Genomic DNA, 16,945 nt, shown 5'->3' with positions numbered 1-16,945 from the left:
AATTTTCGAAACCCTCCCCCATTCACTCTCTCAATTTTCTTCTTCTACTCTCCAATTTTTTGCTATCTTTTGGAGAAGAATTGAAGTTTAATCCAAGAACTTTGAAGAATCAAGGCTAATACTTGTTTTCTACCGATCGTTTTTCTCTAAAAGGTATTTTTGTTTGAGAGTTATGCTTGATCTTCTTCTACTTCTTCTTTTTCTTCTTCTAACCGATTAATCGGTCTCCTTGAACCCTCATGCATCTTGGTTGAGTGAAAGAGGGATAAAAAGGGATGTGGGAATATGTATGTGTGTGTGTGCCGTGTGTGTGTGTGTTGTTGTGTTGTGTAGTGTGTGTTTGATGGCTAAATAATCTTGTGTGATAAACATGATCTTGGTTAATTAGTAATGATAAGATGAATCATTGGGAAGAGGGAAAAGTAATGAGACATGCATGAGTAAGAGTAGTATTGAACCTAATTTGTGATATGTGCCATGTGATTAAAAGGTGAAACTTTGGTTGCGAAGCCGGATAACGGAAAAGCGAAACTACTTGAAAACTAAGCAGTCGAGGTGGGCTTTACTCTTAAAACTCTCTTTTATTTTGTCAAAAGTATTGATTGGTGTTATAAGGGTGGTTTAACTGTTATGCCATGCCTATGTCTGTTTTATTGCGATATTTTGCGCCTGATGCCTAGTTTGTGAGTTCGCTCCATTGGGCTAGGCTATGGATATGTTTATACGAATTCGGGTCTGAGTATGGGCCGCAAGCCCTACCAGGCTGTGTACACGAGGGGATCGGGAGCCGTCCTTGCTAGTCGGCCGGTCTCGTGGGCGAAAAGTGTGGCCACACTTTCGTCGCACCATGGAATGATTGTGATTGTTATTTTGATGAGGAAAATGGGGAGTTATTTTGACTGGCCAGTCTATGGAAAGTATATTTTGTGATACTCGTGATATTCTTTTATAACTGCTTAAAAACTCGAGTTCACTTGGTAAGGGTGGCATAACTTATAAAATGTTTTGCAAACGAGCTCACTGAGTATTTCAAAATACTCAGCCCTGCATGTGTTTTCCTTATGTGCAGGTTGAATGATGACGAGCGGTGGCGGGTGTTGAGCAGATTAATTAATTAATATGGATATGTTGAACTTCAAGCGTAGTTGTGTCTTCATACATGGCTATACTTTCTCTTGGTCGCTTCCCGCTGAATTTTGATACACTTTAGAATTGCTTTTGGAATATTTGCATCTTGCCTTCGGTTTGAGGCCTTAGCCTTTTTCTTGTGACTTTGTCTTGGATATAATGTCGTACTCTTAAGATATTTTGATCGTCATTTATGATATCTTCTTTCCTTTAAACTACTAGCTTAAGTTGTTGCATTAAATACTCTGATATTTCTTCTCATTCTTTTGGTCAGTACTCTTTAAATGAAACCCTAGCCTAAGTTTACTTCTTTTGAGTTGGTTTTGGGTAGCAGCCGCCGCATTTATTGTACCCTAGGAGGGCGGGCTGTTACAATAATGGACCTTATTGGGCTAGTAAGGGGATCCATGGAATGACTTAAGTGTTGGGCTCACCCATTAGATAAATTACTAATTAAATCAAATGACCCATGATTTAATATATTATCAATGGAATATTATTTTATTCCACTAAAGAATAATATTGCACTCCCACTTAAATCACCAAATTACAAATAACTTGGATCCATTTTATTTTATAATATTTCCCGCGTTTAAGATTATCTTGATCCGTCAATTTAATTCTTTTGTCTGCTATGTGACTAGAATTAAATTAATTCTCCAAAGAGTTTTTCTAGTTTGAAACTGTATTCATTATTCGTGGAATAAATTCCAACTGCGCAGTTTTCTGAATAATAAATTCCTTTTTCAAACACCTCTTGGGGATCACCCTTTAGGGATTTAATCATACCACACTGGGCACGTGAATTCTATGAAATAATATTCCAATACCTTTATGTTATTCAATTACTACCACCCAAGATATCATGAACTTGAGTTACGTACAAACTCTCACATATTGATAAGTCAAAGTGGCGTTTGATTGAATAAATAATATTGATATTAATATCATAGACTAGAAAATACTAAACTTTCTGAAATATATTCTTTCAGTAGATAGCAATAAAGAATACATTTCGGATTAGATCCTTTCAGTGCTTTACCACACCGGTGTTACTAATCTCTTCTTAGGTAAGAGAGAATTATCACAAACACCGCAACCGTACCAATAGGTAGCCAAAGCCAGGTTGTGACTACGTTTTTCTGGCCAAGTCCCCTACTGGAAAACTCATGAGGAGATTCATCGAATTTCCCTACTTGACCTTCTTAGTAAAAAGCCTTAGACTTGTTTATCATATTTCAATAATAAACCATTATATTATATTATTTATTCTCATAATTAGGTAAACAAGTGGACGTGGCGTTTCTCGTATACATGCACAAGCTGACTGTACAAAGGCATGTACGCTCGAAGCATCTTTTAGTATACAAACCCCAACAGTATCGGTCCGCCTTGTTCTCGAATGTCACGGCCAAGCTATCCCACAGTGCTTTAGATGTTTGGTGGTGCGCGAAATCGGCGATGATGTCGTCTTGATGTTGTCGACGATCCACGAGAATACCACCAAGTCGTTCTCCTCCCACTCATCGAACCCTTTGCTCCCTGGGTTCGGTGGGTCGTTCTTGATGTATGAGTAGGCTCCTCGGCCTCCAATCTTCACTTTGATCAATCGTGACCAAAGGGGGTAATTCTTTCCATTTAGTTTAAAAGCGACAGTGATGCTTTTGCTGTTCCGTAGGCTTGTTATCTGTTCTGGAATTGATTTTGTATCCTCCGAATCTGACATATTTGATGTAGGGTCTGATTTCTGATTTCTGGGTTGGTTTTGGTCGGAGAAGGGTCTGATTTTCTGATTTCTGGGTTGGTTTTGGTCGGAGAAGGGTCGGGAAAGGTATTATCGGCTATGATGAAGTTTTTTTGAGCCAAGATCGATCTGCTCTGAGGCCATGTAAACAAAGGATCGGTAGAATTGGATTATTCTCATTCACTGTAATTTTGACGGAGGCATTACAAGAATATATAGACTATACAATATCCACATATGATAAACCTAATTTACAATAATTACTCCTCTATTCTAAGTAGAATATTTTCTCATAGAGTCCCATTATCCACAAACCCACTCTTAAAAATCGAACCACCGAACCATACCAAATTAGGGTTTTTAGATCTACTTTTTTATGGATGAGATTCACAAATTTATAAATTATTTTCTCCTTCATCACTAGTCTATTTTTATTCATCCGAAGGTAAATAAGTCATACTAACACGTTACGAATATTTAACTTTATTCCAGAATATATTACTTCATTCTGGTAGGTTTTTACTTCATTCTAATAGGATTATTACTTCATTCTGGTAGGTTTCGCCGTCGCGTGCCGTTCTTTCTCTTTACAATATCTATCACCACCGCCACGACGCTGATATGGTGTGATAAACACATGGAATAATATAATAAATTATATGAATGAAGTATGTGTAGAAGCATTTGAAGTCCTACTGGAATGAAGTAAAAACCTTATCCAATGAAGTAATAACGTTTCTGAATGAAGTAATAAATTCACTTGAATAAATTGCATTTTTTAATGTGAATAAAGTAAAAACTCATGTCAATGAATTCGAACGAAGCATATGTTAAATCATTTCAAAACCTACTTGAAGCAAGTAAAAACATGTTGTAGTTTCAATGTATTACGTACAGAATGAAGTAATAAACCTATACAATGAAGTAAAATTGGCTTGTAATGAAGCGAAAAAAATTTACACAACAACATATCTCATCAAAAAACTAGATCTTATGGCCAAGATTTGTTCTCTAGTTCGGTCTTTAAGAAGGGTTCAACATTGATTACTAACTCTTTTCTCATATATTCTTTCTGATTTTATGCGATATCTTCTAACAATAGCAAATGTTGCACTTACTATTAGTAATCAGAGGAGACAAGAATAAAAATTGTTGTGTGCCTACATAGGGTATTACTTATTAGGGATTATGAGATTTTGGTCACACTTTCTTGTTGGGCTTTTGGTTAATCAAGATGACAACCCACGATTCATTCACGTACTCCAACTAGTTTTATAGATACCACTGTCAAAATTATATCGTCCAAAGGGCTTTTTTAGTAAATAACTTGATTATTTACTCTCATTGACACGATAAACTAGTGAGACAAAAATTAAATTAATCATTTAACTTAAGAAAAATTGATACTCCTATTTAATTTTTAAATATATTGATAAGCAAATTCCATTATATTTGCACACCTTAACTTGTTAAATACATAAACTTTATTATTTTTACACTATCACACTCCAACTTATATATCAATACACTTCATACCTCTTTTATTAAATTTGTAATTAATTTATTAATATTATAAAGTTGAGTATTCATAAAACAATTATAAGTACTTTAATTTAAATTATCATAATATTCATAAAAATGCGTATGTATATTTTTGTCAAAGTCACTAATCAATATATTTGAATATTTTTATTTATTTATTTTGAAAGTTGTTTGATTTTATTATTTTTTATAATAAATTTTTTATTTATATATTTGATATTTTTTCATTTTATAAAATTTACTATTTCATGAATAAAATAAGTAAGAAAGAAAATAAAATAGCTGTGATACTAGTTCTATATTAATTAATAGGTATTTAAATGTACTGCTACTATACAATCATCTGATCTGTTTCTATGGATAAAGTTAACAGTTAACATGATTATGACTATGATTTAGTACTTCAACTCTGAAATCCCTAATTCAAAACCCTAATTTCACTTATTTCAATCTAGTCCTCGCTGCGCTTCAGTGGTAATCAATTGAAAACATCAACATGGAACCCTGGATTCCACTGTTGCAAGTTTTCTTAAATTCGACATGCCCCGAGACCGAAGCTTCAAAATGGTTGGAAGAAATGTTCAATCCTCCTGCATCGAACTCCCCTCCCATTTCCACTACATCTTTCCTCTCCCTCCTTATGAGACCTTCAGACAGCTCTTCTGTTCAGCATTCTTCTCCACAAGAAAAAAGGTGAATGTGTGTGTCAAAATGTGTTCTTTTATGTTTATACTTGATAAAGCTCTTAGTTTTGTTAAAAAAAAGTATTTATTTGATGATCAGGGTTATGTGTATTGAGACACTGCCTAGTGTAGTTCAGGCCCGGATTTTATCGTTTCTTGCATACGAACATCAGAGATTTTGCACAAGGGAATTGTGTAGACTTGCTAGGGTTTTGCTGAGTGAGGGCAGAAGGGTGGATTTTTGGGTAAAAAAAGCTGCTCAACAGCTGCTTGACTTGGTATCTTTGTCTAATTATCAATGGCTTTCTCATTTGAATTTGGAATCCGAAGAGGAAACTGAAGAGGATGACTTCTATATGATGCCAGATTGGCTCAGGGATGCTGCTAGAGATGGTGAATCGGTGTTTCCGTGGCTCCCAATGTCGGTTGATGAACTAAGCGATAAAATGCCCTTGGCTGGTAGTAGTGGAGGAGATGAGGATGATTTGCTTATTGATGTTGAGGAGAGTAAACACAAAAATATGGATGTTGTGATGGTAGAGATTGGTGAGGATGAATCAAACATTGACACTGAAGTTGAAAAAGTGGCGAAATCGTTGAAAGCTGAGCTTCTGCATATCGATAGTAATTTGAAAGCTGTGGAGTTAGCTAGGGAAATTCGCAAACTTTGCTCTGGTGGTAGACGAGAGCGTTTATTGATTTTGAATTTGATTGAGCCATGGAGTGCAGATGATGAAACTGCAGCTGTTCTATTGTCTCATTTGTCGGATGGAATTGAAGCTGATGAATGCGATTGGCCATCTCATATTTTGTGCTCTGTTTTCCTCCCAAAGTTTCTAGTCTTGAATGAACCATCTTCTCGTGTCCTGTTGAATGCAACGTTAGACTACTGCAAGACTCACCAAAAGGCTGCTGAGTACGCTCTTTTGTTTCCATTAATTCTACGAAAGGATGGTATAAATAGCCCCATCTGCGATGTGCTCACTAGAGTAGTTAGAGAATGCCTGCATCCAGCTCATGTTTCTGCGTTTTGCCAAAAACTCCTCACCAAAGATGAAGACGTGTTGAGATTCGTGTGCCTTCCCTGCCACCGGTGTTTGATTGGCGAGGAGCTAGTGTGGACAGAGTCGTTGTTTAGCTTATGGAGAAACATTTTGGATCATAATGTTCATTTGATTCAAGACTCGGTCGATCAACTCGTTGAGCAGGTTTGCAAGTATAGTAAGAGATATTCAAAGTCTTTGAAGTTTGCCAATTTTGTGTTATGCCTAATCAACAAATGTACTCCATCATTGAAGCCACACAAGCTTATTTTAACTGCGGCTGTTGAGAAGTCTGATACTCTTGTTACCAAATCAATACTGTCGAAACTGTCTAATTTGTAGCTTCTCTTGCTTATGTCAAATGTTAGGTGATTTGGTCTTAATACTCGGTATAAAAAGTACTGAAATTGCTTGAATTGAGATTTGGTGGTAAAAAATTGTAGCTTGACTTTTACTCAAAGTTCTGAACTCTTCCAACCTGCTAACCTGATTGAAACTTTGTGGTGGTTTTTCATTTTCGTCCGCTTTTAAATGCAGGTTTATTTTATAATCAAAATATGAATTGTTAAAACATTTTAAACTTGTTGTTAGGGATGTTAATCGGATCACCAACGTGTTTAGTCAACCCTATTCGGCTTATGAATTAATCGAGTGCGGGCTAATCGAGCTATTAACAGATAAAATTAGCATGTGATTAATACAGATTAATGGCATGTTTGGTAGGGGTGATAACTCATCTAGGGATGAAATTTTATGTCATCCCTAGATGAGTTATCACCCCTACCAAACATGGCCTAAAAATTTGTAACTCTAGCCCCCTAGAAACTAAATTTAGGGGGCTATTCATATGCTATTCGCATTAATCTTTCGGGCTACACTAACATTCTTACTTGTTGCATGATTTCATCAATTTTGGAATATTCTTCTTAGATTTATTATAGATTATTCTCTTGACGACCGAAACCAATATTTGTTATAACTAATTCAATACTAAATTTAAACGACTCAAATAATATTTTATTCGACTACCACTGATAGAGTATTTAATTAAATTTGGTAATACATTAATTATTGGAATTAATGTAATTGATGAAAATGTCCAAAATTTTAAAAAAGTGCCGGAATAATAAATACTATACATGTTTAGAAATTGTGTGTAATTTCGCAAATTTAGTGACATTTAAAGCGACGAATAAAATGGTTCTATACACATAATCTAGAGATACTAATTCATAAAATGCAGCATCACACAAATGAAAATGCATTAATAATAAAATGGAGTATTACTCATAATAAACACACGAATCCATTCTGGCGATTTTGTATACTAAAAAAAAAAGATTGCTTCAACCAAAAGTTCCTTTGGAATTGAAAAAAGTGGCGCAAATTGTACACCTGGAACAGCCACCGCAGAAGACGGCGCGTCGATCACACGCACCGTGGGCCGCGTGGATCCAATCCCAACCTACTCTGTTTCGCAGATCTCAAGCGCCGAGTATCTGGGATGAGTAAAGTTGAGAAACTCCTTTTATGCAATTCACTCCACCTCCGCCGTCTCTGCTGACCTGCGCCCGGAGCCATTTATCTACCGCACCTATTTCTCCATCTCCACTTCCGACGGAGTAAATTCCAAAGATGCGGATTTTTGCGCTCCTCATTCTCTTCTATTTCTTTTTGTCGCCGCTCATCGCCGGTGATTCGATGCCCGAAACCGACGGAGTTAACGCTACTGCCCTAAACGATACGTCATTGCGGAAGGAAAATACTCTTGCTGATATGATTGATCACGCATTGGAGAAAGAGTTCAACGAGACTGATGAGCTCACCGACGGTTAGTGCAGATCTCTGATGATTGTACTCTCTGTTTCGCCTTGTTGTACTACATTGTCAATTAATGCTGCCTTTTATACCGTTTTGCTTTTCATTCAATTTTGTGTTCTGTGTTGTGTAGATTAGGTTCCTCTGTGTTGCATGTACTAATAATAGAGTGTTTTTTTATTCCATTTCTGGCTTGTTTGATTTCATACATATAAATCTTTTGACTATCTTCAAAGATTCAGTGTTTGTGTATATTCTTTTGCAGTAGATTCATGTTAAAAGAAATGCTGGTCAGAGGCTATTTTAGGGCTTAAAGTTCATGATATATTGATGTCAACATTTGAACAACAATTACAAAATGTGTATAGCATATCCTAAAGTTTCAAACTAATATACTGCAAATAAGTTCAAGGAGGTAGCAATGAAATTAATACAAGATGGAGATGTGACACTAGGCTTCTCTTTGACAGACTGGTAAAATCTTGGTCAGTTTGGTGATTGGGGAAAATATATCCCTGTTTGATGTTTGATGTTTGAGTGATGTGTTTTTAATCGTTGGAGCTTATTTGAATCTCGTAAAGTAGGAATATGCATTTCTATTTGGAAGGAAACATATGACTTGAGTTTGTGATCACACTCTATCTTCCTGAAATTTGCAGTAAAAGATCACGGGAGCTTCAACAACAGTGTTAATGAACAACAGGTTTCTTTCTTGCCTTATAATTTCTTCTTATGTTGGAACATGCTTATATTTAATTATTTATAAATTAAGATATACTTAGCTATTTGGAAAGGGTGAATGCCGTTAAAGATTTTTTAAGTGCCTTCTTGAACTAATATTTGGTGAGCACTATATTTCTGGCATCTCGAGAAATAGAATTTTAGGTGCTTGGAGATATAATGAAGATCTGCGGCCAAAAGCTGATGTTAGATTTGCTTTTGCTTCGTGGGGATTTCAGATGATTATGCCACTGTATACAATTTAGTTTGCTTTTACATAGCATTGAATTGCTCATGTTCTTTTGGAGTTAAAGCATAATACTCACGAGTTCAATGGTGTTTCGGTCATATGAATATGTGAGTTAAAACTTAAAAACAGCTTCAATCAAGTTCATTACTTCAAATATCTATTATCTAAACTGGACTAAACATCAAGAGCATTATGTAAAACATATTTTGTTTTTTAGTGTTCCCCCCTTTCTTTTGCCTCCAATTTTAATTTGGTTGTCTCTACTGTCCCTACTGAAACTTCTAAAATTCTCAGGCAGTTCTGGAAACTGTTGCCAGGGTTAAGCCCAAGAAGAATGAGACAAAAGATGAAAAGTATGCTTCCCAAACCTGTATCCTCCAAATTCATTAGTCTGCTGTTATTTTTGAGTACTGGAGTACTATTTTTTATTTCCATGACACAGCAAATTCAAAGTTGGGTTTTGGTTGATACTTTTTTCTGACTTTATATTAGGTCATTTCAGTTCCATGATGTTTTTACTCTTGATGCTGAGAATCAACCTGAAGAGACTCCAACCTTGATAGATAGCAAGGTACTTTTTTTTAAAAATTTCAGCGGCTATTAGTTTCATTTGAAACTCCAACATTTGTTAAGTTTGTTGCTCTGGGTTTGCAATAAATTTATTTTCAATAATTGCAAGTTCTGCTTTCTAGAAATGTTTGAGGTAGATATTTCCAGCCATTGAAAATTATGTGCAGGACAATGTCTTCATTATGTCCAATCGCAAGTCGAAATTTCCTATCTTACAATTGGACCTAAGGTTAGATATCTGAGTTTCTCCCCAAGGTACCCATACTCGTCATTTAAATCTTATATAAGCAATCTAATATTATTTTTTTTGGTCCACAGGTTCATATCTGATCTAGTTGTTGTAATTGTTTCTGCAACCTGTGGTGGAATTGCCTTTGCTTGTGCTGGACAACCAGTAAGCTTCCCAATAGACTTTATGCTATTTTTGCTGATCTTGGAAACTTTTTATCCATCGATTCTCCATGTTTTGGTTATCCCTGGTGTATTGCTGATTTCTGGATTTCTGTGATGATCTGCAATTTTAACCTTGCAGGTTATAACTGGATATTTACTAGCAGGATCCCTTATAGGACCTGGAGGTTTTAGTATTGTCAGTGAAATGGTTCAAGTATGTTGCTATTTGCACCACCTTTATGTTTGAGCATAATATTATTGCATATTTGCTGTTTTCTTACTCCTGTGAGAATGTGACCTCGTTCTAACTGCTCATAGTATGTCCCTGCAGGTTGAAACAGTGGCACAGTTTGGAGTTATTTTTCTTCTTTTTGCACTGGGGCTAGAATTCTCAGTTGTGAAGGTTGGTTGTGTTATTATCTAAATTTACATGTTCTCTCATGCTATTAGGTGATGTTAGAAAAATGCAATGGAAAAAAAATCGAAACGTTGAAAGATTGATAGCAAATTTAACTGATAATGCAGATTCGTGTTGTGCGAGCAGTTGCTTTCTTCGGCGGGTTGCTTCAAATACTTCTGTTTATGTGTTTGTGTGGAATAACAGCCTTGGTATTCTCCCTATTCCCTGTTTCTTATATTTGTGCACCTTTGCAATCACAACTCTGTTATACGAAATGTTGAATGAAGCTAACTTCCTTAGATATTATTGACTTTCGTTATCACTATATATATAAAGGTATTGATGTAAACTGGAAAATTTTAATTGATTAAATCATTAGCTGTATGCTAACAATTTAATTTTACTATGGAGGTTCATTTTGTGATGCTAGGAGTTGTATGGGAAAATACAGATACAGAATCATGGTTCACCTTGTCCTTCCATAGTTCCATATCATTAGTGATAACCTTTAACATTCAAAGGATGTCATTCACCTGATCTATGGGATTTCCTTTATGGTCCAGTGCTATTCATGAAATAATCTTTTCGTGTCTATTCATTTCATTTTGTCTAGTCCTTTCATTTTATTTACTTTTTAATATGTATAAGTAAATATATTTGCAGTTATGTGGTGGGGAAGCATCTGAAGGTGTCTTTGTTGGTGTGTTCCTCTCAATGTCTTCAACGGCAGTGGTACAACCTCCCTTTGATTTTGTAATCTTGAGCATAATTTAATTTGTGAGATTAAAGATGATTCAGCTATGGAGTTTTAATTTTGAGTCCTTTTTCCTCTCTATGGTTTAAAACACTAGTTTGGGGAATAATTCCTTTCATGCTCTCTGAAGCTCATAATAGTAATTTCTTTTCTTGCTAATAGTACCAATCTTGAAGCTATATTCAAGGTAAAAGAACCAAATATTCTATGCATTTTCACAATCACATAACTCCTCAAAGGCCAGGGGTTAGATTCTCTCCCAGAGAAAATAATCAGAATGTGGATATGAAGAGATTAACTTCATTTTGGAATTTGGAGGAAGCTGTCACTATGTTTTGATGTCAGAAGTAGAGTTGACTTTTATAATGTGCTTAAAGGAAACTTCATCTTCTTACTGACATTAGGCGAGGGAATCACAAATATTCATGTACTTTCTTAGACGCCGTAATGAATCTTTGTAAGAGGTCTATGTTATTGTACATGGCTAGTCCTCCCACTGGTTAGCCTCTTAGACACTGTAAGGCACCTTTAAAAGGGATCCATGTTCCCATACAAAGTAATTCCCTTAACTATTTTCCTCAAGAGTATACCAAGACATCGCTGCTGCAATCAGATGACATCTTCTGATGATACAAATATCCAATTTATGCCTCTAGTTCCTGATGAATATGGATTTTGTCTTATTGAGTTCAAAGATATTGTGGCTGTGTACGGTGGAAACAGATCTTTTGCATCACTAAAATTTTCCATAACAAACCATTTATTTTGCACCAAGGACACGAACCAATGAAGATAGAGTTCTCTTAGTACTTCCATTCTGATAAGAAAGTTTCACTTTTTACATACATGGGTATATGTATTAATAATGAGTGTGTGGTTGCTGTCTATTTTCACCTTAAAGAATCTGGACAACATTGTATGACTCGTGCCATGCATATAACGGAACTCATGTCTTTCTTCTGCCAATCCCTTAATTCAAGCTGATGCAATATCCTGCTTGCAGGTTTTGAAATTCTTGATGGAAAAGAATAGTATCAATACGTTATATGGGCAGGTTACTGTTGGAACCCTTGTTCTGCAGGTTTGTCTCTGCTTAAGATTATTCCTTTGATACACCTATGCATTTAAATTTGAAGCCTAAATTCTCTAAAATCTGACGGACTGACCATTTCACATAAACATAATACTGACAGATCTTCATAACATTTCTTGTAATTAAGTTCATATTTTGCAACGAGTTTTGCTTTGCGAAATTCTGAAAGATCCCTCTGGTTTACCAGGACTGTACTGTGGGTTTGCTATTTGCTCTTCTCCCTATCCTTGGTGGTACTTCTGGTGCTCTTCAAGGAATCGTTTCCATGACAAAACTGTAAGACAATAGACCATACAGAGGAATTTTCCTGTTTCGGTGATTTGCATGCAATATAGATATATAATTCTATGTCTTTAACTTATGCATTGATGATACTTGCAACAACTTCTGGAACTGATATGCTGAAAAGATTTTAGTTGGTAATGAGTAAGAAAATGATGAAGCTACCTGCAGATGTTCTATCATTCCCACCATTATATACTCCGTGTTTTTTTTATCAAAAATATTAAATACTATCAGCTTTGAGTGATTAAATCTAACAAATTCTTACTCTTTCTGACTTCTGTGGCAAGGTTATGCTTAGAGGTTAGACTATTTTTTGTAGTTCTTAGAAACACTTGGAAGCCTTTATGAAACCGGGGTTTTCTTTTCAATGATCTATATTATCATTTATGGGACTCTACTTTCCATGTTCAGGTTGGTGGTGTTGGTTACATTCCTGACCATATTGGCAATATTGTCCCGCACTCTTATACCTCGGTTACTGAAGTTGATGATTAGTCTATCATCACAGGTGCCTTTGCGTTTGAGAAAATGTGTTGCATGCACATTGTGCTGATATTTGACTTAAGTCTTCTTTGCAGACTAATGAACTCTACCAATTGACATCTGTTGCGCTCTGCTTGCTTGTTGCTTGGGTTAGTTGCACTTCCCAATTTGTCTTGTTTGACTACTTATTGGCGATTGGAACTTTTATTTGATCAAGTTATTTTCTTCGGTAATCTGTATGCAATTCTAGTACCCCCCGTCCCACAAGAATATGCACTTTCTGATTTTGAAAAGTTTTTTCTCTCTAATGAGGTGGGACCCATTCTCCACTAGCAATACTTTAATTACTTTTTCTCTCTACCTCTCTCTTACTTTACCAATTTTACATTAAAACCCGTGTTGAACCCAAAGTGCATATTCTTTAGGGACGGAGGGAGTATATTTCAATTTGTCTCCTTTCGAAATCTAGTTACTAGTCCAGACAATGTGCCTTTTGACTGCAAAGTTATTGATAAATGCATGTAATGTGAACTATATTGTTCCAGTGTAGCGATAAGTTGGGTCTGAGTCTTGAGTTAGGATCCTTTGCTGCGGGACTGATGATATCAACAACTGATCATGCTCATCATACTCTGGAACAGGTATGGCTTCTCTATTATTGCATGGTATTCTATTCCACCATATATATCTTCCTGTGTGTTTGTCTCTCTCTCTCTCTCGCACACACACACACAGAGCTAATGTGGTATTGATTGATTACTAAACTGGAATTTCCTCTATGGTTGCTTCTGTTACAAATTTATTTCTTATTTTTATTGAGTCCGTTACCTTTCTTCTTTTCATACCTTTTCTATTATCTGGGAGGAAGACTTGAATTTCAAGTTTTAGTAATATACATGGAAATGGTTAGGTCTTAGACTTAGGTGTGTGGTTGGTGAAATTTTGGATTTGTTTATTCTGCTGTTGGTGATGAGTGCATGATTCTAATTGTTTTATGAAATTAATTTTTAAAGATCCAACACTCTTTTCGATAAAATAATGTTTTAGATGCTTGGTTTTCTGCAAACAAGTGTAGAAACTGGCAGTTCAAGTAGATGGTAGAGATGCACACATGCCTTTTGCCAAGGTATGGTGATATGACCTTCAGGGTAGCTAAATTTGGAGTTCTGCTGTCTAGGCATTTCTCTCTTCCAACTGTGCTAGGCATTACTCTCTTTGAATTGTGCTAATTGCTTTAATCTGTTTGAAGATATTGTTTACTTTTCTTCCTGAAAGAAGAGTGCCAACAAGCTTTTTGTCCCTTAGGTTTAGAACTTATCACCGACTGGAAATAGGACTAAGTGCTGAGTGGCCATATAACTATTACTACAATTTGACTTCCTATAGTATAGTGGTAATTTACAAGATTGAGTGAGAGAAAGTTGCACTTTTTTCCTTTTTTCTCAAAAGTCTGACTGAGGCCATTGAGGCTGTCTTGCACCTAATATTTAATGTTAACCTAATTATTGATCTGTTGCTGCTCTTTTGTATTGGAGATCGTCCAATGGGTCTATCATGAGATTATTTTTCATTTTTAGACAATTATCCTGCAAGAACATAACTTGCTATTCGAATATTTAGTGTGTATGAACCCCTAGCTTTAGGGGTCATTAAGCTAACTCGTTCATGTTTCCTTAGCTCTAACTGTTGTCATGTGGGATCTTGGTACCAGATTGTGCTCGTACTTGTCACTATGCAGAATTTCTTCAATCTGACTCTTTATTTTGTAGGTGGAGCCTATCCGGAACTTTTTTGCTGCCCTTTTTCTAGCCAGTATTGGAATGCTAATTCATGTCCAGTTTCTCTGGAATCACATTGATATATTACTGGCAGCTGTTATCTTGGTGATTATTATCAAAACAATTGTGTTCAGTTTGGTCGTGAGAGGATTTGGCTACAACAACAAGACTTCCCTTCTTGTATGCAACTTTCTAGTGTTAATTTTTCAAATGTTGGTAATCTTTGTTTGACTTGCAAAATTTTGTCATATGCATGTGCAGGTTGGGATGTCTCTTGCACAAATTGGAGAATTTGCTTTTGTTCTTCTTAGTCGAGCGTCAAACCTCAAGTTGATCGAGGTGTTTCTTTATTTCTGAGTTTTTCTTAATTGTGAAGTGGCATATCCATTATATGCTAACTTTGAACAATTTTGTCTTTTTCTTGTAAGAAATTGGTGATCTATTGCTCAATACTCTCAAGTATTATCAACTTTCGATGAAAGCCTGATTTTGTTATATTGTCCTTCGTTTGAGCCACCACTAACATAGGTGATGAATTACAGGGTAAACTATACATGCTGCTTCTTGGGACAACAGCACTCAGTCTGGTATGCTAGACTCTTTAGCTGTGTGCCTCGGCAATATCCCATGTAGCGTATTTCTTCTCATTCATAGACAAATGATCTATTAGGGTCTCTACTGCTCATTAAGATTCATGTTTTCCATTGCCTTTGATATGTCATGGAGCACTTCACATAACTTTTCAAACATATGTTATGCTTTTATCTGGCATATCTGCTTAACATAGCTTACATATGGTTGCATTGACTTAGATCATGGCATAACAATATTTATTCATATGAAATGGATAAAAGTAGTCCAAGAACTTATATTAATTTAGAAGTCTCTGGAAAATGCAATATCCAATTTGTTGATCCTCTAGTCAAGCAAGTAGAGGCATGGCTTTCATGGGTGTATTATGCACTTACTCTTCTAGATACATTGTTTATTAGTTTTTCCAATTATGTCCGCAATCGCTTCCTTCTTCTTACAAATACTATGCACAGGTGACTACACCATTACTGTTTAAGCTAATACCTGCCGTAGTACATCTTGGAGTGCTATTAAGGTGGTTTTCTCCTGATTCCACCTATGAGGTACTGAATTACAGAAACTACACTGTTGATCCATCGCATTGAACACAGTTTCCATAGAGTTTATGGGTTTGTTGAATATGATTTTTGTTACAGATTAGAGGAGAGAGTTTGCGTGCGGACAGTGCTAAGCATATATCTTTGATGGTCCACAGCTCTCATGATTCTTGATAATAAATACAGTACTATATATGTATGAGCCAGAAGTGCAAATATCAGACTTGACCTGATGGATGGTCTCTTCTTGTTGGGGGACAGGTGATTAAGAGTGCAAAGGAGGTCGACTGACTCCACTGCCTCCTCCAGCGTCTGCCATGCTGTTTTCTCCTGAGATTTCTCACATATGGCCGGAACCTTTTTTTCCCAGTTTGTTGTTAATGCAGCCGGTGTTCATACAATTTTCTGAAAGCATGTCCATATAGCAATTCGTTTATTATTTTAACTAGCCACACTACATTACAACTGGAAATTATTAATCAGCAGCTTGTAAAGAGGATATAGAGCTGTGCATTTTGTACTATAATTATTAAATGTATAGTTCTCTTTCTAAATTTGCTTCTTACAATATTCCTTTATTACATCAAATATTCATTTCATTACCAAGTTAATACAATTTTCATTTTATGACATAATGAACGAGTATGTGAAATAAAACTAAAATAAGAGTGTTCTCAAGGGAATAGAACCAGTGCAAACGACACAAATGTACAATTTCAACTAGCTGAAGAAACATGTCGATCACAGAGATATACAACTGATACAGTATTGTTTATTTGGTTCCATATATTTATTTAGTCGTGCTATTACCGTATTTGTATTATATATATTTCTTTAATTGTAAAAAATCCATATTTTGAAGGGAAGGGTGGAGACGTGGAGCATAAGCCAATACAGATATTGTTCGATACAATTTGTGTTGAATTTACTTTTATAAAACAATAAACTGTATGAGTTAAATTGTTTCAGTATATTCTCTGTATGTAAACTAAAAAGATGACATAAGTATATAGTAGTCTTTGGTTACATTTATTTTAATTTTTGGACATTTAGTTGTGGCTGAAAAAAGGAGGATGCCTGTATTGCATTGTAGGTGTCGTGGCTGAAATGAAAATGCTGACTTGACAACTG

At 35.6% G+C, this 16,945-nt stretch overlaps 2 protein-coding genes across 2 annotated transcripts; both read left to right on the top strand.

The window, feature by feature from the left end:
* The first annotated feature begins 4,785 nt into the window (after nt 1-4,785).
* Nucleotides 4,786-6,636, top strand: LOC125187532 (fanconi anemia group E protein FANCE protein). Its single transcript, XM_048084139.2, has 2 exons — nt 4,786-5,107; nt 5,198-6,636. The coding sequence occupies exons 1-2, from the start codon at nt 4,911-4,913 to the stop codon at nt 6,480-6,482; spliced, it is 1,482 nt and encodes a 493-aa protein (XP_047940096.1). The 5' UTR covers nt 4,786-4,910; the 3' UTR covers nt 6,483-6,636.
* A 791-nt stretch (nt 6,637-7,427) lies between these two features.
* On the top strand, nt 7,428-16,368 carry LOC125190937 (K(+) efflux antiporter 4-like). Its single transcript, XM_048088362.2, has 21 exons — nt 7,428-7,971; nt 8,618-8,661; nt 9,223-9,281; nt 9,421-9,499; nt 9,666-9,727; nt 9,817-9,892; nt 10,031-10,105; nt 10,223-10,294; nt 10,417-10,500; nt 10,955-11,023; nt 12,049-12,126; nt 12,326-12,414; nt 12,835-12,931; nt 13,002-13,055; nt 13,452-13,547; nt 14,676-14,864; nt 14,946-15,023; nt 15,227-15,271; nt 15,731-15,820; nt 15,914-15,964; nt 16,076-16,368. The coding sequence occupies exons 1-21, from the start codon at nt 7,776-7,778 to the stop codon at nt 16,103-16,105; spliced, it is 1,713 nt and encodes a 570-aa protein (XP_047944319.1). The 5' UTR covers nt 7,428-7,775; the 3' UTR covers nt 16,106-16,368.
* Nucleotides 16,369-16,945: the final 577 nt, after the last annotated feature.

This window comes from Salvia hispanica, chromosome 5, assembly GCF_029641045.1.
Source record: "Salvia hispanica isolate PSC_SH4W2 chromosome 5, Shi_PSC_v1, whole genome shotgun sequence".
Taxonomy (NCBI): domain Eukaryota; kingdom Viridiplantae; phylum Streptophyta; class Magnoliopsida; order Lamiales; family Lamiaceae; genus Salvia; species Salvia hispanica.
The sequence above is the reverse complement of the archived record's forward strand: the minus strand, read 5'-3'. Positions and strand labels throughout refer to the sequence as shown.

Excerpts from the sequence above, each read along its gene's own strand:
- LOC125187532 (XM_048084139.2), top strand. The coding sequence starts at position 4,911 with ATGGAACCCTGGATTCCACTGTTGCAAGTTTTCTTAAATTCGACATGC. Across the intron at positions 5,108-5,197 it reads TCTTCTCCACAAGAAAAAAG|GGTTATGTGTATTGAGACAC; the intron begins GTGAATGTGTGT and ends TTTGATGATCAG.
- LOC125190937 (XM_048088362.2), top strand. The coding sequence starts at position 7,776 with ATGCGGATTTTTGCGCTCCTCATTCTCTTCTATTTCTTTTTGTCGCCG. Across the intron at positions 13,548-14,675 it reads CTCATCATACTCTGGAACAG|GTGGAGCCTATCCGGAACTT; the intron begins GTATGGCTTCTC and ends TTTATTTTGTAG. Across the intron at positions 15,821-15,913 it reads CTCCTGATTCCACCTATGAG|ATTAGAGGAGAGAGTTTGCG; the intron begins GTACTGAATTAC and ends TTTTTGTTACAG.